At 37.1% G+C, this 24,187-nt stretch overlaps 1 protein-coding gene across 1 annotated transcript in view; it reads right to left on the minus strand.

Annotated features, from left to right (window-relative positions):
* LOC107744586 (spectrin beta chain, non-erythrocytic 1-like) overlaps positions 1-24,187 on the minus strand; it is an 84,145-nt gene that overhangs the window by 37,984 nt on the left and 21,974 nt on the right. Inside the window, exon 2 of the mRNA XM_016558307.1 lies at positions 15,642-15,854. Within this exon, the coding sequence (XP_016413793.1) occupies positions 15,642-15,786 (145 nt within the window). The 5' untranslated portion in view covers positions 15,787-15,854. The remainder of the gene's footprint in view (positions 1-15,641; positions 15,855-24,187) is intronic.

A 24,187-nucleotide genomic window follows, 5' to 3' on the forward strand; every position in this document is an offset into this window, starting at 1 on the left:
TGGGAACGGAGCGAGGCCGGTGGAGTAATTGATAATGAGCGACACCTGCGCCACTCACCGGTCTCGAGTCTCACGGAGGAGCTCCGGAAGGATAAAAGGAGGAGTGACGACAGTGTTGGACGAGAGAGGACCAGGCCTGGATTTTATTTTGTATTTTGGTTCTGTTTGTGAGCGACAGTCGTCCGCGAGGGGCTGTCGCGCTATTTTGTGTTTGTTTACTTTATTAAAGTTTTCTTTAAATGTTCGCCGGTTCCCGCCTCCTTCTTCCCGAACTACAAACGTTTGTTACAATTTTCTTTTCTTTTATGTAAAGCACTTTGAATTACCATTGTGTATGAAATGTGCTATATAAATAAACTCGCCTTGCCTATTAATAATCTTTCTCATTAATTGAAATAAAGCTGAAATAAAATATAAACATTACATGGGAAACATTAATCATCTAAAAAAAAAAAGAATAAAAACAAAAGCACACAACAAAATTACTTAACCTAAAATAAAAAAATAACAGCTAATTCAAAATAAATACTGTAATAGTATAGAAATAATACTAAAGTACAGGTTATTTAATAAAATGTTCTTTGTGAAACTCTATTTCATCTTTTAGGGTGTTGCACATTGACTTTTAAGTGAACGTTCACTCGAGACTGTGATTCTGGGTGGTTTTGTGCATCTTTAACGCCCAGCTGAGTTGCCATCTCAACGCTTCCTTCATTGCTTCAGAGCTCTTGAGTCCACTTCCTCTCACGCCGAGGGTGGTGACTCTTACAGTCCTTCTGAGAGCCTCCAGTCACTCCGTCACAGGCCATTGAGTGAAGCGAGATCCTCACACGGACCCGATCCATTCAGAACCCAACGTCTCGCTTTCGCCGGCCGCATCTCTGCCAACAGCCCAACAGAAGGTCATTGAGAAGACCAGACTGAGAGACAGGCGGCTTTGGCAGGACAAAAGATCTGCTTCAGCACGCAAGCTATGAGCAAAACAGCTTACAGTGCTGTCCGCCGAGCGAATAAAGCTCCAAGATCAGCTGGACGCACCCTTACCGTCACTAAACTATCTGTGGAACAAACGCTGCCAGGATCATGCGTTTAGACTATTGAAGTCCATCCACAATAGCACAAGCACAAATCCAAGAATCTGTCATTTATCTTGGCAAATCTCTAGCGTCTAGAGGGTTTGAGGAATGCTCTTGTGTGCAGTGAGCATTGGTTTTTAAGATGCATCGTAAAACTTGGCCGAATATTTGCAACTTGTGACTTAATATTAAATCATCTCACCTGAGGAACAAGTTGCTACATGTCAGTATGAACTCTATCTGCAATCTACACTGCAAAAAGTACAGTATTTTTAGTCTTGTTTTCTGTCACAAATATCTAAACACTCTTTAGTCAAGACATGTTTACTTAAGATGCAAAAAGACTTAAGATCTTAAGTCTTGTTTTCTGAAAAATCTATAAAAATGAAGTGAGTTTATGCTTAAAAACAAGAACAAATGTCTAACAATGGGTTCAGAAAAATCAACTTAATTCAAAAGGTAAAGCAAGAGATACCCCATTGGCGGATATTTTTCTTGTTTTAAGCATAAAGTCACTTAATTTGGATACATTTTTCAGACTTAAAATCTAAAGGCAAATGTATGTTGATTTAAGAATTTTTAAAGGGGTCCTATTATGCTCTTTTACAAAGTCTTGATTTTGTTTTGGGGGTATACTAGAACAGGCTCTCATACTAGGTTGTTCGAAAAACACATTATTTTTCACATATTTTACATTATTACAACACCTCTCTCCCCAGTCTGGCATGAACGGCTCGAATAGTTCCTGTATCAAATGAAAGCCCGCCTTCTGAAATACGAAATGTGCTGTGATTGGTTAGCAAGGCCAGTGTGTGTTGTGATTGGCACCACTCGGCGCCTGGTCGGGAAATGTCACGTTTTTATGCTCAATCATCTACAGACTAACTAAAGTTGAAAAAGTGAAAAAGCATAATAGGACCCCTTTAACTTTTGTAATGGAAAAGTCAGAAAAAATAAAATTTTTTCCCTTTGAATTTAGATTTTTCTGACTCCACTGGCAGATATTGGTTCTTGTTTTAAGGATAAACTCATTTTGATACATTTTTCAGAAAATAAGATTTAAACCTTCAGTCATTTTGCATCTCAAGTATAAATTTATCTTGATTTAAGGATGTTTAGATATTTACTGAGGAAAAAAATCACAGTCTAAACGTGAAATATTGAAGTCGAAAGACTAAAATAAACAGTCTTTTTACCGTGTACATGATGAAGTTTAAAGTATTTAAAATGTGCAGGGTGAATAACTTAACCACAGTTAAGTTATTTACAAGCCTGAGATCACTGAAGCTGAATCACTCAAATCCGTCATATCACAGGTAAAAGGTCAAGTTTTCATCGCTAAACTACTTAAAGGAAGGGCGGGGAGAATCTAAGTTAATGATTAGACACACACAAACTCATTTTTGGGATAAAAGTGTCTGCTAAATGCATGAATGTAATGTAAACAGACTCCTAAGTTACAAAAGCTGAATTTCTACAAGTGAATTTCTGTTGAAGCCCATCTCTCATCCCATCTAACCAGCATTACTGACCTCAAACTGGCCTGTGATTCACTAACAACTGGTTATTAACTGATATCAGAGTTGCTCATTAAATAGTTGTTTCATACTCATCATACTTGTGCAATCTCATCATGCACATGTGACTCTTCAAATGCATGCTTGGGCTATGAGAAATGATATGCAAAAGCTTGAACTGACACTCAAACACAACACCAGAGCTCTGGGGAAACATCTGCGCTACAGTAACAGCAAACGAGACCAATGGCGTAAATGTGTGAAATCGCTGAGTGTGTGAAGTGCCAAATGCCTAGCGCACATCTATTGATCGACCAGATCTGATCTACAATGCAATTTCTGGACTGTAAAACCAGTTTGGTGAACGCAATGTAAGCGTAAGTGTTGCACGGTCCATAACAGTCATGCACGGAACAATGCAACTGCTTCGTCCAACTATTTAAGCAATGAGTAACAACAAAGCCTTACAAGCACCTTATTTTAAAAAACCAACTCAAACGGCTGCACTCATTAGCAATCGCATTTTAAATGCATATGAAGCGGCAGCATTTAGAAACAAGCCACTATCACTCTCATAGTCAGCAGAACAAAACAACCACTCCCACCTTCCCGGGTTTTCCATTGTTGTCTATGACGGCCCATTCAGGGCGAGCTGCCCCCTTATTTACTCCCGAGTGATTTTGGGCAAGGGAAGCCAAGCGTAAAGGTAGAACGCTTGCATGAAAAGCATGTACAAAATTGACTTTTTGGGGGGGAATGTCTAAGATCCATTCCACTAATCCAGTCTAAAACTCCCAATTCCACCAGACACCCCCCTTTTTGAGAGGATTATGGTGGGGAGTAAAACACAAAACACTCTGTAGCTGCTTTCAATGCATCTACGCTCCTAAAAAATAAAGGTCCCCCCATTGGGTTTTTATAGTGATTCTATAGAAGAACCATTTTTGGTTCCTAAAATAATCTTTCAGTGAACCGATCTTAAAAGAACCATTTTTAAAAAATTTAAAAAATGGAAAGATCCCATGGATGTTAAAGGTTGCAAAATAAGGGTTCCAAAGGGAGGTTTTTGTAGAAGAACCATTTTCGATTCCCCAAAGAACCATTTTTACACCGTTTTAAAAACATATTATAAATCTAAAGAGTCTTTATGGACATTAAAGATTCCAAAATTAGGGTTCCAAAGGGAGGCTTTCATAGAAGAACCATTTTTGGTTTCCCAAAGAACCCTGTAGGGAACCATTTTTTCTTAGTATGAAGAATATTTTAAAAACCTTTTCCACTATAAAGAAGCTTTTCCATGGATGTTAAAGCTTCCAAAATAAGTGTTCCAAAGGAAGGTTTTTGTAGAAGAACCATTTTCAGTTCCCTAAAGAACCCTTTAAATTTCATGGATGAAAAGGGTTCTTCACGGAACCAAAGACACCAATAAAGCCTTTATTTTTAAGTGTGTATATATCTCAAATCGCAGCTGCTGCGCTGTAGGAAACCCATGAATCTCCATCCTAACGGTGCTGTAAACAATGCATCCACACCTCCGGACGCATCTTACCTTGCAGCTGCTTGAAACGCCCCTCGAGCTGGTTGTAGTTGAAGGCCATTTGCACGGGGAAGCTGGGCTCCTGGTAGAAGCCCTCTGGGCCCCCAGACTCCCACTCCAAATCCATGATCCCTGACCGAGAGGGAACCTATTTCCAGATTCCTTGCAACCTCCCGGGAAACCACGGAATGGGAAGGAACGATGGCGGGAAAGAAAGCCAAAATCTCCTTATCACGATGGGAGCTATCCAAAAAACCAAAGGTTTTCGTCCCAGTCTGATGTTCTCAACCGGTCTGTTTTAGAGGAGACAAGCATGCTGCTGTCTCTCTGATTGTTCGTCTTCCCACTCTGTCCATTCAAAAGCAGCGTCTCCCCCCAACCTCAAGCACACAAATGCCCCTCCTCCTGTCATACGAGGGAGGGGAGACCTTCTAGCTCGATACCCGCTCTGAATCTGCAGGAGTCAATGGAAGGATTTCTGCGAGACACCTTTAACGGAGCAGAAGAGGAGGGCAAAAGGGTTGTAATTTCATCAGCGGCCCAGCCAGTGTGTTTGCAGATGATGTCACCACCTCATTACAATGAAATAAGAGGAGGAGACGGACCAAACCAAGTCTCCGGAGAAGATCGGGGGTGGAGGCTGAGCAGGAAGTTGGCCCATTTCCATGCATTGTTTTTTAGGTCATGCAATAGAAGCAAAGTTGCATAAGAAACGCGGAACGGCCTTCTTGGAATGTCGTACTAAATGCATCCTGCCTAAAATCCCTTTTTGCAACCCCTAAAGCTTATTTGTGCTCCCCTCCTCCTCCAGTTTTTTCCCCCTGCCGTCCATCTGTTTGCAAGGTGAGGAGACGTTCTGCCATGAATGCAGACTTTGAACTACTTCTCAGAGTTTGGCTATTGAATTGCACTCTGCTGCAAAACAAATATCTGCTAATTCCCACTCAGGAATCTCACACGGCTGTGTCAGGAGTAATAAACCTCCAGGAGATCCAACTCAAACTTTCCTGACAGCAAAAAGCCCCCTTCTGCTTTTCTTTCCGCGTCTTAAACATGATAAAAAGCAGGATTACTCCAAGCCCCGCAAAGGTGAATTAAGAGTCACACTGGATACTTACAGGCATTTAAGGAGTGTTTTATGAGAGTACAGAGCAGATATGAAACGCTGCATGAGATGCTGTAAATCAAGCAATAAAAAGCTGGTGTGTTTTCTGTCAGCAACAGTTTTGCTGGCAAAAAACAAGCATTTGTTCTTGCTTACTGCAGCAGTGGGTTTATATTCTTTTCTATCTGATTTCAACCAAATTTGTTTATTAAAGGGATAGTTCACCCAAAAATGGAAATTAGCACATTATTTACTCACCCTCAAGGCATCCTAAGCGTATATGACTTCCTTCTTTCAGATGAATCCAGTCAGAGTTATATTAAAAATTGTCTTTGATCTTCCAAGCTGTTTAATGCCACTCAGCGGGTGTTGCATGCATCAGTCCAAAAGAAGTGAAATAAAGCGCATCCATCCATAATAAAAAGTGTCTCACACGGCTCCGGGGGGTGAACAAAGGCCTCCTGTAGCGAATCGATGCGTTTTTGTAAGAAAAATATCCATATTCAAAACGTAATAATCACTTTAATCTAGCTTGCGCTCACTGTTGTACACGGAAGCAGCTCCGGGAGGATGACGTAAGATTGTCGGCGTTGCGCAGTTTGTAACTTGTTATGTGCTTTGGACATTTTTTCTTAATTTCTTTAAAATATATATTTTTTTCAATTTTACTTTTAGTAATAAAGGTAAATTGTTGCTAGAAGCCAAAAACACGTTTTATACACTTTCTTCTGCAGTATATTAATTGTAGCAATTTTATTAAGAGCTTCTGCCAATTTTATATTAGTTTTTTTTTCATATTTGTGTTTAGCTTTCATATATTTTTATTTCAGTTATAGCTTTAGTCATTTTAGTAGTTCAATTTAATCTTAAATAAAGCTGAAGTAGTGTAAATTTGTTATGTGCTTCTATCATTTTTTATTAACTTTTAAAATATCTTAATCATAAATAACTTAATTAAAATAACTTAATCATATTTTATTTCAGGCAACATTTATAATTTTCCATTTAGTTTTTTTGTTTCTTTTTTATATTTTATTTTATTTCAGATTAATTTTCAAAACTTTTTTTATAGGTTTAGTCTTAGTTGTAATTAACAATAACAATAGTAACATAAATATTTTGTTACACTATTCAGATGCATTGGCTACTGTTACTGCTCACCACCAAGAAACAACCCACCACGCCCTAACAACCACCTAGAACACCTTAGCAACCACCTAGAACACCCGACTAATACCAAGAATGTAGTGTCCTGTTTTCTCTCTTTTAAGAGCAAGACACACAAGACAGCATCCTCAAGGAACCACGAGATGAGCTATAATGTGACCAGACGTGTCCCATGATCCTATATTTCCAAATTAAACAGATGTTTAATTATTCCTCAGTGCATCTAGCGTGGGATTGAGGCCTGAGGGTGGTTTGGTTGATCTGGGCCTGCAGTGAGAGGGCTATTTGTGCAGAAACACAGTCAGTGGTGTCATTGTGAAGTCACAAGACTTCCACGTGTCCATCAGTGCTCTTAATTCACCTCTGTCTGCACTTCTGCTCTCTGTCACAAGTGAATCTGAGCTGAAATCATCCCTCGTGCCGTGATAAACGGCCCACAGATTTTGGCTCTCCTCCCCTCACTGCTGCGGAGAGACGAGGGAGGAGACGCTTCCTGGAAGACGTTTAGTCCCTCACTGCAGAGGAGCGTTTAGACTCAAACGTACAGTCACAGCTGAGGGAATAATCTGAAGATAAACGGATTCACATATCAGCAAATGATGGGAAATTAGAGCCATGAAGGAAGGAGTAACCATAAAGAATTTTAAATTTAAAGATATAAATATAAATTTATGATATTATATATGATACTTTTTAACGATAAAAGCTCATGTAAAACTATTTTTTTACACTTTCTGAAAACAATGTGATGTTATATAGGGGAGGGGGGATTATTTATACATTTTACAAATGTATAAAATGTAATGAATTCACCAGTAAGGCCTGGGTATACAAAGATAAAAAAGATAAAAAATAAATAAATAAATAAATAAATACATGAAAATAAAAGTTAAGTGTACGTAACATGAAATTTTTGCTTGCCTGCAAAATTCCCACTGATAAATGTTTTACCGATAAAAGTTTTTGTAAAACTTAGTAAAACGGTCATTTTTAACATTTTCTGAAGAAAATGTGATGTCGAAATAAAGGGATTTAAATATTTTTAAAGATAAAGCACATATACTGTATGTATATAATTATTTTTTACATTTTCTGAAGTAATTGTGATGAAACGGGATAATGCATTATTTTTTAATATAAATGTACAAAATGTAATAATAATAAATTTATAATATGATTTAAAAAATAATTGTTAAAGATAAGAGCATATGTGTGTGTGTATATATAGAGTCATAAGATTATATTATTATAAAATTATAATAATGATAAATAGGTTTTAAAGTCTCTAATTTTTTTAATTTTTTGAAGAAAATGTGGTAATGAAATAAAAAGGTAACAAATTATTTATAAATTGTACAAATGTATAAAATGTAATTATAAAATGATAAAAAAAAAAATGTTTAATATATTATTTTATTTAAAGATAAAAGCATTTCTTATGTGATGCTTGCCTGCAAAAGACATCACCATAACGCTAGAGTGTTGTAGGTCATTTAAGTCAGAATCTTTAGATATGGCTTAAATTTCTATGGATTTATGGATAAAATGGTCAAATCGCTAATCCTTACCAAACAGCATTAAACAGAGCTTTTGAAATGATTTAGTCTAGTAAGTCTAGTCTTGTTAATCCATATCAAACCTATAAGAGGAACGCTGTTACACCAATGGATTACCAGTGGATTCATATCATGTTTTTTTCTAATCAATACCAGTATTTCTACATGAATACATGCACTACGTGCAAACTGACTATGAAGGGTGAGCAGCACGAATGCAGTTCCCACAAATGCATTTCAGATGTGTTGTTTTTCACTCATAGCGGGATAAATGTATGTAAGTGTGTGTTTCTGTTGGCGCTGAGACAATCGCTCCTTTGGCAAGTCAATGAAGGCACAATTTTCTGCAAAATTTCACATGATGCTTTGCCTGTGATCTTATAAACATGTACTTGCACAATCCCACAATTCCAGTGGGAGCCTGTTGTAATGCAACACAACTGCTCTCATTTGACACCGAACTCGAATGTGCTGATTTCAGCAGAGCCAATCCATTTAACAGCCGATAATGTCTGGATACAGTGTGTTTCTAAGTATGACAATGATCTAATGCATTCATAAAGTGGAGTGATTTCACAGACATCTGGCCGACAAACTCGGCGAAGGAAGGAAAGAGGAAGGACACGGGGGTCTGTGGGTGTTTCCTTTGTATCATGAGATGAACAACCATACAAACACGCAACCCAAGACATTCCATAACTCAGACTTCATCCTACAATTACATTTGATGAACCGCTCTCTGCTGCTCTGGGAAATACGGATATTTCGCTCAGCATATGAGCTATAAGGCTGGCGGCCAAAAAAAAAATCACAATAAGAAAAGCAAAATACTGTCTGAACCCAAAAGTCACAGTATGAACTCAAACTTTACTCAGCAAATGATCTACACGCTTTTAGGAGAAACTTTTTAGCAGAAACATCTGAAACCTAAATAAAACTGAGAAGACAATCATAATTAATGCGTAAGGACGAGCAGTATATAACAGCGTGGCTGAAGTAAGTTTTGCTCGACGGAGCAGCAGTCACTCGAGCAGACCGACCACCAGCTTATTTATTTTTCACGACACCGGTCAATAATTTAGATGCTCGCGTTTCATTGGTGGAATACTAGTACGCTGCCCCACAAAGCAATACTTGACAAAACCCTGAGTGTGTGTGAGAAACTAAGCAACCGAAGGGCCTTAATTAATTATTCATGACGACAGCATTAATTCTGTACCTGAAGCCTAATATGTTACTTAATAAAGATACACGCCTTTATCTATCTACGCAGCTAACCACCTACTCAACTATCTACCCAACTAACTACCTATCTACCAACTACCCATTTATCATCTACCCAACTATCCATCTACCAAACTATCTACCCAAGTATCCAACTATTAAACTATACATCTACCAAACTATCTACCCAAGTATCCAACTATTAAACTATACATCTACCAAACTATCTACCCAAGTATCCAACTATTAAACTATACATCTGCCCAACTACTTAGAGCCCTGCACGGGCCTCAAATTTAGGCCCCAAAACTACAGTTCAGTTTTGTATGTAATGGCAAATTGATTATATTTCGTTTAGTTTTTTTTTTATTATTAATTTAATTTAGAAAAACGTTTGGAGCATTTTTCGTTCGTTAAATATACGTTTTTGTTTTTTTAAAGTAACGACCAAGCGGCCAGCGGCAGACAGCGAGCCTATGTTTGATCAATTTTGCCTTCTCAAATCATCACGACTTGCCTAAAATAAAAACTAGATATACTAAAACAGTTCAAGCATATGTTAAACCTGCGCTATAATAAATGTGCGCTATATCCAAGCTTGTGCGGAGAGTGGAAGCTAAAGCGTGCTTTGCAGGACATGGAGGCACCAGCACGATCACTTGCATTTTTTTTTTCAGTGGAAACAACTTAAAGGTAAGAGTAATACATCATTCGTAGCTGTAAAGGGTCTACTTTTATTTGTGTGCTCTCACAATATCAACAAAACGTTGTGCTTTTAATAAATAAAGTAAACAAACATTATGCGCTTTCTGCCGTCTCATCTTGAACAGGAGCGCTTCACAAAAATGAACCGAAACTCAGCGAATACATGCCTCACAGACATGATAAATATATCTATAGAAAGCTTTAAATTACTACTTAACGAAATAAAACAAAAAAACAAATCGAAAACAAAAACTCTTTCATTATAATCATAATCCGTAAAGATGCACTTCTCTCTAAAGGCGCGTCTAATGAAGAGATGGCGAGTCAGGATCGACAACTTCATCCTTGTGACACCGACTCAGAAAACACTAGTTTATTAGTAAATAATACAAATATCTCCTTACTATTTCCCCCTGACACATTCATGGTAATTACTTTTGCTGGGGCTTTGCGGCAAGCTTTAGCCTATTGCGTGCATTTGAACGCAGATCTCTTCAGCTGCGCTGACGGCACGCATGCTGCTGTTGGCAGGACACTAAACAGAGCCGCTCTTGACAGTCGCGGTAGCACGGTCTCGTGTTGTTTCCACCAGCAATGCAATTTTTTTCATCACTAATTGATGGATGTCTAAAATATAAAAATTAGGAGAAGCCTAAAACAGTCCAGAGGCCCTGCCCACGTCTGAACTATGACGTGAAAATTGTCCCGAAGCCCGGCCCGAGGGGTGTAAAAAAGTCGTGGCCCATCGGGCCTGGGCTGAAATGCAGGGCTCTACTACACCCAACTATCCAACCCAACTGTTCATCTACCAAACTATCTACCTATCGACCCATCTATCTCTCTACACAAATTATCTACCCATCTATCCAACTATATTTCTGCCAAACTAGCCATCCAACTATTTACATAACTATCTATCTATCTACCCACCCAACTATCCATTTACCAAACTATCTACCCAACCACCCACCCAACTATCTACCATTTATCTACCCAAATATCCATCTATCAAACTATCTACCCATCTATCTATCTACACAAATATCTACCTATCTGTTTAACTATGCATCTAGTCAACTATCCACCCAACTATCTTCCCATTTATCCATCTACCCAACTATCCATCCAACTATTTACCTAAATATCTATCTACCCAACTATCCAAGTAACAAACTACCCACCCAACTATCTACCGAACTATCTACTATACCTATCTATCTATCTATCTATCTATCTATCCATCTACCCATCTATCGATCTACCTAACTATCCATCCAACTATTTACCTAACTATGTATCTACCCAACTATCCATTTACCAAACTACCTACCTATCTACCCAACTATACATCTGCCTAACTACCCAACCAACTATCCCATCTACCTATCTACCCAACTATACATGTGCCCAACTACCCAACCAACTATCCCATCTACCCATCTAGCCAACTATCCATCTACCTACCCATCTGTCTGTCTGTCTGTCTGTCTGTCTGTCTATCTATCTATCTATCTATCTATCTATCTATCTATCTATCTATCTATCTATCTATCTTATGACTACAGCAGATGTCTGCAGAGTCACTGAGTTGACAAAAACCTTCACAAAAAAAAAACCGAATGAAGCAAAGTGTCAGAATCAATCTGTGATAATTCCCACACATGCTCGTGTCTGGAGTAAAGAGAATAGGTTTCTTCTAGTCTAACACAATTAAACGGGTGGTTTTTCCTCAATCTGGCACCCCTGGGCCGTGGGCTGTCGGGGAGGGCCGTATGTCGGAGCGCGGGCCCCTCTCATGCTCGAGCACATGGTCCACATTAGTGTGGTATGCCGACTGCTGCCGGGCTATCTATCTATCTATCTATCTATCTATCTATCTATCTATCTATCTATCTATCTATCTTATGACTACAGCAGATGTCTGCAGAGTCACTGAGTTGACAAAAACCTTCACAAAAAAGCAACCGAATGAAGCAAAGTGTCAGAATCAATCTGTGATAATTCCCACACATGCTCGTGTCTGGAGTAAAGAGAATAGGTTTCTTCTAGTCTAACACAATTAAACGGGTGGTTTTTCCTCAATCTGGCACCCCTGGGCCGTGGGCTGTCGGGGAGGGCCGTATGTCGGAGCGCGGGCCCCTCTCATGCTCGAGCACATGGTCCACATTAGTGTGGTATGCCGACTGCTGCCGGGGGGATTCCTGACTTATCAGACATCTGGGAGTGAATCGTGCCGGTGTGATATCTGACTTCCCATCTGAGCCAATGACAGTCTGATGAGACAGCAAAGAGCAGCGCGAGAGCAAACACAACTCTTATTCTATTCTATTAAAATAGATTTTCTGCTGCTAAATAATTAAATGTAAATGTAGACTTTTAATGTAGACCGTCTAAGGAAAATATGAGTTTTACTTACTGATGAAAAATAATGTCAGAAGCAAAGTAAAAATGTCAATAAAAATTGTGCAAAAGAATGCTTGCCAAACTATTTTAGAAAATGAAACCCATCTAAATACTTCCTCCTGAAACTATTAATCTCAAATTAAATGGCTTGTTTTTCAGTATGATAACACACAGATGTCATTAGTTTAACGGTGTAGTGTGTAATTTCTATCTCTAGTGGCAATTAGCGATGCGCTGAAATTTCAGCAAAAGAAAATATTTGACAGAAGCACCAAAATAAAAAAAATTTCAGTTTCGGCTGAATAGTTTTAGATGGCCGAAATTATTGACCGGAACAGTGACATTTAATTAACACTTCTTTGATGACATTTTGATTATGTCAATGTCTATTTAGATACATAAACTACAACAGGGTTAAACTACCAAATTACACAAATTTAATTACTGAAACGTTATTTTCAGTTTTTGGCTAAACGACAACTTTAGTTTTGGTGTTTTGGTAAAAAAAAAATTTCAGTGCAACATTAACATTAACTAAACCTAAAATGATTATATTTTGTTATTAATAATAAAAAAAAAAAGCTGAAATAAAATAAAATAGAAATATTAGATGAAAAACTTAAACTAAACAAAAAATATAAATAATTTAAATAATACATTTAAGTTGAAGCAATACATTTACTAAATGGAAATAAATAAATAAATAAAAACTCAACTATAACTAAAACTAAATATAAAAATAAAATAAATTAAATAAAAGAAACAAACATTAATGTTTAAAAAAAGAGAAAAACTAAAAATGAATTCACTAAAATCAACTAAAATTAAAATGAAAACTGAAAATATAAAATATAAAAATATAAGCTAATTCAAAGTATTAATAAAAACTATAATAATATATAAATAATACTAAAATGACACTGGTGCAACACTAGTGGCATTGAAGTCGGTCTAGGGGCAGTCGTGGCCTAATGGTTAGAGAGTCGGATTTGTAACTCGAAGGTTGCGGGTTCGAGTCTCAGGTCCGGCAGGGATTGTAGGTGGGGGGAGTGAATATCCAGCGCTCTCTCAACCCTCAATACCACGACTGAGGTGAGACCCTTGAGCAAGGCACCGAACCCCCAACTGCTCCCTGGGCACCACAGCAATATGGCTGCCCACTGCTCCGTGTGTGTGTTCACTACTGTGTGTGTGTGTTCACTGTGTGCACTTGGATGGGATAAATGCAGAGCACAAATTCCGAGTATGGGTCACCATACTTGGCCATACGTCACTTCACTTTCACTTTCATAAACAGAGTTCACTGCCATTGGTTGGATGAGCAGATAGTCATGTCACATGTCATGTCATTGGTTGACCTGCATCAGGCTTGTTCATACTATTAGATCAATGTTTTGAAATTGAGACAGAGTCATAGCATTGAGGAGGAGTCACAGCATTTCAAAACATTGAGAAAATCAACCTAAACAGGGAGATAATTTTATTTAAATAATCACACTCTTCACCTTTCACTTGTTTTGTATCTCTTTCTTGAGCGTTACTCCTGCTTCCATGATCCAGAATGAGAGGGAGAGCGAGGGCGGCGTATGCTCTGCTGCCCAGGAATGCAGGAAAACACAATCACGTGAAACGTAGGATGCTTACTGGAATGCTGGGGGCTTTTTACAACTCCAGAAACGGTTTGTGGCAACAAGAGAGAGAGGAAGATATTTGATATTTCTCTTTTACGTTCCATCTTCCTCAGTCCTGAAGTATCGGGGTGAGTCTCACAGCGAGCGGACAGGCCTGCTCATTCATTAAAGTCCGTCTGTTTAAGCTCTGCCACCCCGAGAGAATAGCAGCCCGGCGCACATTAATGCTCGGCTCCTCTCGGCAGCAGCAAACCCTCATAAACAACACCACACCTCTGTAAACACAGCAACTCAAACGCATGACGCTTGGAGAACATGATGGAAAAATATGCTACTGTCATCCAAGATATTACGGGAATAAATCATATGAAGAAAGAAATACAGCGAAACCCCACGGTGAGAATTATGGAGAGGTGGTGGTGGTCTAAATGTCCTAATTAAAGCCCGAACCCCTCCCGAGGAAGTCGAAATGAAAGAAATTAATACTTTTATTCAGCAAGGACGCATTAAACTGATCAAAAGTATCAGTAAAGACATTTAGAATGTTGCAAAGGATTTCTATTTCAAATAAATGCTGTCGTTTTCAACTTTCTAATCATCAAGGAATCATGAAAAATCAAATTTAGAATGGTTTCCTCAAAAATATCAACACTGATAATAATCAGAAATGTTTCTTGAGCAGCAATCAGCATATTAAAATGATTTCTGAAGGATCATGTGACACTGAAGACTGGAGTAATGATGCAGAAAATTCAGATTTGATCACAGGGATAAATTACACTTTACAATTTATCCACATAGAAAACAGTTCTTTTAAACTGTAATAATATTTCACAATATTACTAATTTTACAGTATTTTTGATCAGATAAACGCAGCCTTGGTGAGTAGAATAGACTTTTCAGAAAGTCCAACCACAATTTTTTTGAATGGTAGTATATATTATTTTTACACATGTATATTATGTGTAAAAGATAAAATATTATTATATTATAATATTATATTACATAATTTTTTTTATCTTTATTTATTTATTTTTATTATTTTATTTTGGAATTGCATCCTCTGATAAAAATTTCACAATAAAACCAGGGAAGTGCACGAAAAAAAATAAAAAAATAAAATGTCTCAAAAACACACCCTCAAAATGGATCGTATGCATTACTATTCATCAATGCTCCATCAGATGTTTCTCTAGTGTGCAACCACTCTACAAAAGGTGCTTTTAGTTCATCACAGGTATGTTGTTCATTTAGGAGACCCTTCCTACATCAGCATCTATAGGAACTGCATTAAAATTCAACTCATGAATAAAACATCGTCCATCTCCATATTGATTTTATGTAACGTGTTCAGGTTCCTGCATGAGGCACATGAGCCTCCTGAGTCGGTCTGTGGGCTCGAGGGCTTCGCTGTGAATCAGAAATGGTGTGGGAGCTTCAGAAGGAGCAGAGAAAGTGTGAACTTACGCCCACTTTCTTTCTGCTCTCCCACACACGAAATCACTGCATGTCATGTGCGAGTGGGTGTCACATTATCAAGCATTAGTTACAGCTATTCAAAGCAAAAATGCAGCGAGTAACAATACACTTCTGCTGATAATAATGACCTCTCTTTGTTTTTAACTACAGCTTTCAAGCTCCAAAAGAAGGTCATGTGCGCATGCGTCCATGATTTATCAGCTAGCGTCATCACAGATGGACTTTGTGATTTCGACTCACCTGCCAGAGCCTTGATGCGCGAGCGCTCGAATAATCGGGCCGAGCTGTTCTCATTGTCCCATTCGTCCTCCCAGCGGTTGTTGACACTGTCCTGGTATTGCTGCTGGATGTCCATGTGCTCGTATTCTGCGGCTACTGTCGTCATCCTGACCTCTGACCTTTCGCCTTTTCACCGTACACACTTCCTCATGGGCGGCTTCCTCTGAAGCCCTGCTGAAAGAGACGGAGGGGTCAAAGGTCATTATGGTTAGGGAGCATCACAGTTCATGTACAAACCTGGGAAATTATTAGATACGTAACGGACATGACTACTTAAACCTACAATGAATCTTTCATTCTTTTTAGATCATATTTTCTGCACTGAATTTGGGAGACAATCTGCTGGAATTTTGTGCAATGGACTTAAAGAAGATAAAATGGGATTCAAATGAATTTGGAATTAGATAGCAACATGAAATTAGCCAAACACTCAAGTCAAGTGCTCTTCTCCTTTTTTGTGGTTAAAATATATATATAATGTGCATATACAGTATATATACGTATATATATATTAGGGGTGTGACGAGATCTCGCGAGATCCGATGTGTCTCGCGAGATCTGACTGGTCTCGCGAGATCCGATGTGTCTCGCGAGATCTGACTGGTCTCGCGAGATCCGAACGTGACGATATCCAGTCTTTACCCAGCGATATCGCGTCTTTATCCAGTCATAAAAACAGAATTCACAGTTTAACGCGGAATGTCACGGAATTTGTCACACATTACAGAATTTCTGAGGGGGAAAAATTCATAAGGCTACTTTAGGAAAAAAATGAATAAATTAAGTTGTTTTATGCATTCAAATAATTAGACATGCTAAAACACAGAATTTGGTAACAATAAAAAATATAAATAATATGGTGAGAAAAAATCAAATTTCATAGGGCCCTAAACATGTCATTTTTGTTAAACTTTTAATAAATTGATGTGAAAATGTATAAGTTTCATGATTTTAATTAATAAGAATAAAAGACTGTTTTTCCCTATATATTTCATCATTGAGGATTTCTTTAAAAAAGTCTAAAAATCTCGTCTCGTTCTCGTGAACCCAGTCTCATGTCTCGTCTCGTCTCGTGGGATAAGTGTCTCGTCACACCCCTAATATATATATATTATTACATTATATTATATATAATGCATTTTATTGTTTTTTTTTAGCAAAATAATAGTTAAAATGAAAATGTTGCCTCATTTTAACTTAAAAATACCAAATATTATATATATATACATTCATCCATCAATTATCTCATTTCAATTTTGTTTCTTTTTTATTATTAATTTGGAATAACAACAATAACAAGACCATTGAAGTGTTTCATGAAAGTAAATGTAAATATTGAACTAAAGTAAAAAAAAAATAAAAAAAATCAATTAAATTAAAAAAGAAAAGAAAAGAAATGCTGTTCTCCCCCATTATCAGTGACTCAGAAACACACTGGTGATCTGGGAAAGTGTCTAAATGAGCCTTTAATCGTTCGCTCTGCACTGCTGACCTTTGCAAAGAGACAGCACTTATTTCCCATCAACCCATCCTCTCTATCCATCTTAAGACAGCTGCTTCAACATTCATTCATCCATCCATCAAGAAGACAATCTCAGCTCTGCTTTATTTTTGTGTTTTAAGCACCTACTGCCACCTGTTGGATGACCCCAGAACTGCCCCTGTAACGTCACACGAGCCACGGACAAGCACAATCATGTGGCGTTCCTCAGCCGTGAGATAACTGATATCCGTGACAGGCCGGTCGAGCTACTGGCAGAACTACAATAACATCAGTTTCCCCGCCAAGACTTTCTCCCACCCGTTTCACCGCATTCAGCGCTGCGCTCCTAATTGAAATCAGCAGTCCGTTCTCAAATGCATGAGTGCATCTCAGCGTGATCACATCAGCCAGTACTTTCTTTCACATGTGCATGATTCGCCCTAAAAGACCAGCAGGTTATGATGCACAAAAACACCCATGCAAAACTAAAAAGCATTGCTTTTCGGTGTGAAAACACAGGGCGGCGTTCCTGCATGCAACGTTTATCTTTCTAATTGCTACCATAAGGATTCGGTTGTACAAAGTCAAGCATGTTTTTGCTTTTTAAAAAAACATTTCTGTATAGCATTTATTTACTGTTTATGTTTTTTTATTATTATTTTTACAGTATAAATATGTTAGATATTTAACCCAAAAAGAAGGAAACAATTATTACATTTTAAAAATTGCAGTAAATACTAAGATTATTAAGACTAATATTTATTTATTTAAGTATTTATTTATTTATTTTTGGAATAATATGCTCTGATAAAAAGTTCACAATAAGACCAGGAAAGTGTATCATGAAAGCAAATATAAATATAGACAAAAGTAAAGTACAGTAAAGTAAAACAAAACAAAACAAAACAAAACAAAATAGACCAAGGGGATTTATTTCAGTAGTAGTTTTCGTATAGATTTTAAAATCTTGCTAATTACTTATAAAGCCCTGAATGGTTTAGCACCTCAGTATTTGAACGAGCTCTTGTTACATTATAGTCCTCCACGTCCGCTGCGTTCTCAAAACTCTGGCCATTTGATAATACCTAGAATATCAAAATCAACTGCGGGCGGCAGATCCTTTTCCTATCTAGCGCCCAAACTCTGGAATAACCTACCTAAAATTGTTCGGGAGGCAGACACACTCTGCACACAGACACACATACGCTTCTAATATTCAAATCCGTTAAAGGATTTTTAGGCTCCATTAATTAGGTCAACCGGAACCGGGAACACTTCCCATAACACCAGATGTACTTGCTACATCGTTAGAAGAATGGCATCTACGCTAATATTAGTGTTTCTTTCTTATTCCGTGGTCACTGTAGCCACCAGATCCAGTCTGTATCCAGATCAGATGGTCACTGCAGTCACCCGGATCCAGTACGTATTCAGACCAGATGGTGGATCAGCACCTAGAGAGGACCTCTACAGCCCTGAAAAACAGCGGAGACCAGGACAACTAGATGAGCCCCAGATACAGATCCCCTGTAAAGACCTTTTCTCAGACGACCACCGGGACAAGACCACAGGAACCAGATGAGTCCTCTGCACAATGTGACTTTGCTGCAGCCTGAAATTGAACTGCTGGTTTCGTCTGGTCAGAGGAGAACTGGCCCCCTGACTGAGCCTGGTTTCTCCCAAGGTTTTTTCTCCATTCTGTCACCGATGGAGTTTTGGTTCCTTGCCGCTGTCGCCTCTGGCTTGCTTAGTTGGGGACACTTCATTTCCAGCGATATCGTTGACTTCATTGCAAATGATTGCAAAGATACTATTTAAACTGAACTGAGCTGGATGATGACATCACTGAATTCAATGATGAACTGCCTTTAACTGAAAAATGAGTGTTTACTATTGTCATTTTTGCATTATTGACACACTATTTTCCTAATTAATGCTGTTCAGTTGCTTTGACACAATCTGTATTGTTAAAAGCGCTATATAAATAAAGGTGACTTGACTTGACTTGACTAGTTTTAGTATGTTTTGGTCATTTTTTATTTGTTTTTGATTTTATAAAAAAACTTTTCTTTATAGCTTTAATTTATATTTTATTTCAGTTTTAGTACTTCAACTTCAAAGTTTTTTACATTTAAGTCATCTGATATTTACATTTTATTTTATTTCTGCTTTATTCAAATTATTTTTAATAATGTTTGCTTTAGTTAATAATAACAACACTGGTTAGTTTGGATAAGATGGTAATACCATGTTCTTTGGAAAAATACTATGGCACTTTGGGTTAAATAGATAGATAATTTTAATAGATAATAGTTCTATCTATCATTACTGTGTGCTTGATTCACTCTAAAGGATCAGCAGGTTATGATGCACAAAAACACACATGCAAAACTAAAATGCACTGCCTTTCAGTGTGAAAACGAGAGGTGCAGTTTATCTTTAATTGCTACCATAAGGCTTCGGTTGTAGAAAATCAAGCGTGCGGTTGCACTCCTGTGAGATGTTTTTCTTCAAACACCTCCCACATAAGCGTCTTTGAGCTGTGCAGGAGCGACGCGGCGCTAAAACCCCACGGTACGAGCGCTTCTCAACCAAATGCAGTGTTTCAAGGGCATTTTCATCGTGAGAGTAACACCCGTGTCCCAGAAACTGCAAGTGGCGGTCTGCTAAATATAACAGCGCCGCTGGGAAAGGCTTTTTTACTTCTGAAGAGCTCAGAGATTCGGCTTCAGAGTGAGTACTCCAGCAGAACGGCAACCAAGATGACACAGAAAGCAAGGACAAAGAGATCACTGGATTCAGAACAATGTCACACTGACATACCAGGATTGTGGTTTAATGATGGTAATACTGCAGGGTACTGAACTACCATGTTATTTATTTACTAGAGTAAATGCAGATCTTCAGTGGAGTAAAGACGGAGATGGAGATGGAGACGTTCTCATGTCAATATGTCAGCTGGACTGATGGCTTTGTCCGGCTCAAAGTCAAGACGCACACATCTTATTGATTTTCTAAGTCAGGCGAGCGTCTGTCCTCTGCAGCAATAGCCTCGGCCAAGTGCACTGATGCATCGATTCACCGTCCTCTCTGACTGTGTTTGCACAACAGAAAAACCCACGCAACCTGTCTCGGCAACTTCTTGCTGATATGAAAGGTTCATCTTACAAAAAAAAAAAAAAAATGGAATTTGCAAAGAGATATAGAATTGAAAAATATACCATGAAAGTACTTTACTGTACTGTTAAAATATATCAAAATATCATATGAATACATTATTGAAGAAATACGTTATTGAAGAAAATTTCCATGTGCATCTATATATTTCTCTTGACACGATGCTGCTGCAATACCAGGTTTTTCAGATATGTACCATAGTTAAAACGCTAGTAAATACAATCTGATTATGCTAATTGTTCAGTGACATTATATATATCAAGATAACATGGCATTATCACTATAAAATGCATCACATTATATTTTTTGTTATTTTTGTATTGTTTACATGCTATTACAGTTCTAATTAATATTTTGAATTAGCTTTTATTTTTGTATTTCCAGTTTTAATTTCCAAGTTTTAATAAGTTTTTATGGGCTATTGTCATTTTTATTAGTTTTTGCTTTGTAAAATACAGCATTTATTTTCGTTTCAGTTTGTGCTTTTGTCATTTTTATTAGTTTTTTTATATTTCTGTATAGCATCAATTTATTTTTTATTTTATTTTTCAGTTTTAGTAGTTTATTATGTGCTTTTGTCATTTTAATTAGTTTTTGTTTTTTATATTTCTGTTTAGCTTTAATTTATTTTTTCTGGAGTAGTTTTAATTTTAATAGTTTTTGTTTGTGTTTTGTCATTGGCATTAGTTTTTGTTTTGTAAAAATATTTCTGTACAGCATTTATTTTTTATTTCAGTTTTAGTAGTTTTAATATGTGCTTTTGTCATGTTTATTAGTTTTTAAAAAAATATTTCTGTATAAGTTAAATTTTTCAGTTTTAGTAGTTTTAGTATGTGCTTTTGTCATGTTTATTAGTTTTTGTTTTTTATATATCTGTTTAGCTTTGATTTTTTTTTTTTTTTTTTTCTGTAGTAATTTTATATTTAGTAGTTTTAGTTTGTGTTTTGTCAATTGTATTAGTTTTTGTTTTTTATATTTCTGTATAACTTTTTTTTGTAAGTCATCTAACATTTATATTTTATTTCTGCTTTATTTCAATTACTGAAAAAGTTTTTTTATGTTATCAATAACAACACTGATTTGCATAAGACACATAAGACGATAATACTTTTTTTTTTTAAATACCATGGTACTTTGGGTTAAATACTAATGATATATGTGCGTTGAAATGTGTTATTAAAATACCATCTGATACCTAAATCATTGTACCACGTCAAGGATTGCAGGTACGTGACTCAAGGTCGAAATCATCCTGAGGATCTAAGCATGATATTTGTGTGAAAGCTGATCCGGGTGACAGCTAAGACCAGGCTTTATGATCGGACTAACTCTAACACACGTTTGTGTGAGTGTCAGCATCGTGTGCTTGTTTCCGCCCATACTGCTGAGGTCAAAGCTAGCGCTAGCATGTACGCAGAGCCGCGCTAGTCCTGTCTGCAGAGCTTTTTATAGCAGCGGCACTGGCACACACCCAGAGGCTGCTGGGACAAACTGCATTAAAGCACAGCAGAGATGGACTGAGAGAGAGAGATCAGATCTGGCCCAAAACCATACAGGTAGCATTTCAGATCATATAAAAAGTATGTGCTAATCAGGGTCAGAAATTAACTTTTAAATTAAGGGGCAATTTTTTTATAAAAACCTCATTAAAATGTGTTGTTTTTATGTCAAATACTTACATTTAAGCAGATACTTCAATCAAACACAACACTATAGACTGCTACAAATCAATTTTTTCTCAACATCAACAAAAGCCATCAAAGGTGCAACAGCTGTATCTGAGATGGCATTTATGGTTATTTACACATTATGCTCATGTACATGTATTTACACAAAAATTGCACAATGTACATAGCCTATAAATTAAGAAACAGGAACATATTTAAGGGGTGAGGCTGCAATATCATGACAAAATCATTATTGTTGATTATAGCTCTTGAGCTACAGACAAAACAAGCTAAGAATCGTTTTCTTAGCTAAAATCAAGACTTCACTTCACATTGGTTATTTCCCTATAGCATGAAAAACAAAACAGTTATTAAGTTAATAAAAAAAGTAAAAAAAAAAAAACATTCAAGCAATCCAAAAACCCTCGTTATAATCACTAAAGCTGTCTAAACTGCAAAATGAATCTCTTACGTACACCTTTTCTGCATTTTTTGTTGATGATGATGATGATGAGGGAATTTACGAGTTTCAATCAGAATCCAGTCAGTATGTTTCTATCTACCTATTTTTATGCGCATTTTGGGATATCGCATAAAAAATAAAAATAAAACGCTGGATGGAAAGGCCAAGATCCGCATAAATTCTAAAAATGCGCATAAAAAGTATGTGCTTAACTAAGTAGGATATCCAGTAAGAAAACATACGCACAAACTACGATGGAAACACTTTTACTGAATAAATTAATGCGCATCAAAAAGACGTGACTTCGCAATGGGACAGCATAACTGGACCAAGCAACGGACCGATCTCATCGCACAGCATCTGAAACGCTAGTTTTGTTAGTCTAAAATGCTTGAGCAAAGTCTCGTCAAAGTGCTTTGTTATAATTAACTCCAAGAACTGCATTCTTAAACAGCACTCTGAAAATAAGAAAACATGACAGCGTTTCGTCTGCGCGCTCTGAAGCTCGCAATTTAATGTATACAAAAATAATTTTTTCTTCTCCTCCTATTGCAGCAAATAATTTTTTTCTTTGCAATATTTAGTGCAACTTAATCAGGAAGTGACGGTTTTGTTCTCTTCAGCTCACTGGATGGAAACCGTGCTTTATTCGCAAATGTTTTATGCAATATTCCAATTTTGCGCATACGTTTAATTTGTAATTGTGGATTGAAACATAGCTAGTGTGCGCGCGCTTTTTCCACACGACGAATCAAACGACTCTGATATGTCATCATGTTCATAAACTCAACATAAACACGTGTGACTGGTTATAGCGCTCAACGCTGCAAACTGCGGGTGAAAAAAAATTTTTATGCAATGTAAGCAAATTACTGTAAATCTAATGCCAAAATCGACACTTTTCATTCATTTCACTGTAATCGCCACAGCTAGCTGTAATAGATCTAAATTAATTACGAGGTTAAGAGGTTCCATTTCAGTTAAGATGTTCCCTTCGAAGGCAGCTTCACTAGGTTTTAGAACATTATGAAGTCATCTTGTCAGTCATAATCATTATCTTTCTAATGTACTGCTCTGCTGTTATCACCGCGGTCCTCTGAAAGACCATTACTGTCTATTTCTTCCTCCATTTCTCTCCACAGATTCAATTAGCTGGTAAACAACATGAGGATCTTATATCAGATTGGTTCAACGTTACACCGCTGAACAATCTGCACAAACTGCAGATCTAATGAGATCAGATGCCATCGTTTTAAAACGCATAACTGTTTGACCTCCATTTAAAAGTTGATTGGTTGTAATGTCACATGACCTATTCTGAGGTGTGGCCTCCTGCTAAAATCCCATACACTACCAAGAAGTTTGGGGTCGATAGGATTTTTAAAAAGTTTTTGATAAAAGTCTCTTATGCTCACCAAGGCTGCATTTATTTGACCAAAAATACAGTAAAAATTGTGAAATATTATTACAATTCAAAATGACAGTTTTCTATGTGAATATATAATAAAATGTAATTTATTCCTGTGATCAAAGCTGAATTTTCAGCATCATTACTCCAGTCTTCAGTGTCACATGATCCTTCAGAAATCATTCTAATATGTGACCCTGGAGCATAAAAGCAGTCTTAAGTCGCTGGGGTATATTTGTAGCAACAGCCAAAAATACACTGTATGGGTCAAAATTATAGATTTTTCTTTTATGCCAAAAATCATTAGGA

This window comes from Sinocyclocheilus rhinocerous, unplaced genomic scaffold (assembly GCF_001515625.1).
Source record: "Sinocyclocheilus rhinocerous isolate Xijiao unplaced genomic scaffold, SAMN03320098_v1.1 scaffold1670, whole genome shotgun sequence".
NCBI classification, from domain to species: Eukaryota; Metazoa; Chordata; class Actinopteri; order Cypriniformes; family Cyprinidae; genus Sinocyclocheilus; species Sinocyclocheilus rhinocerous.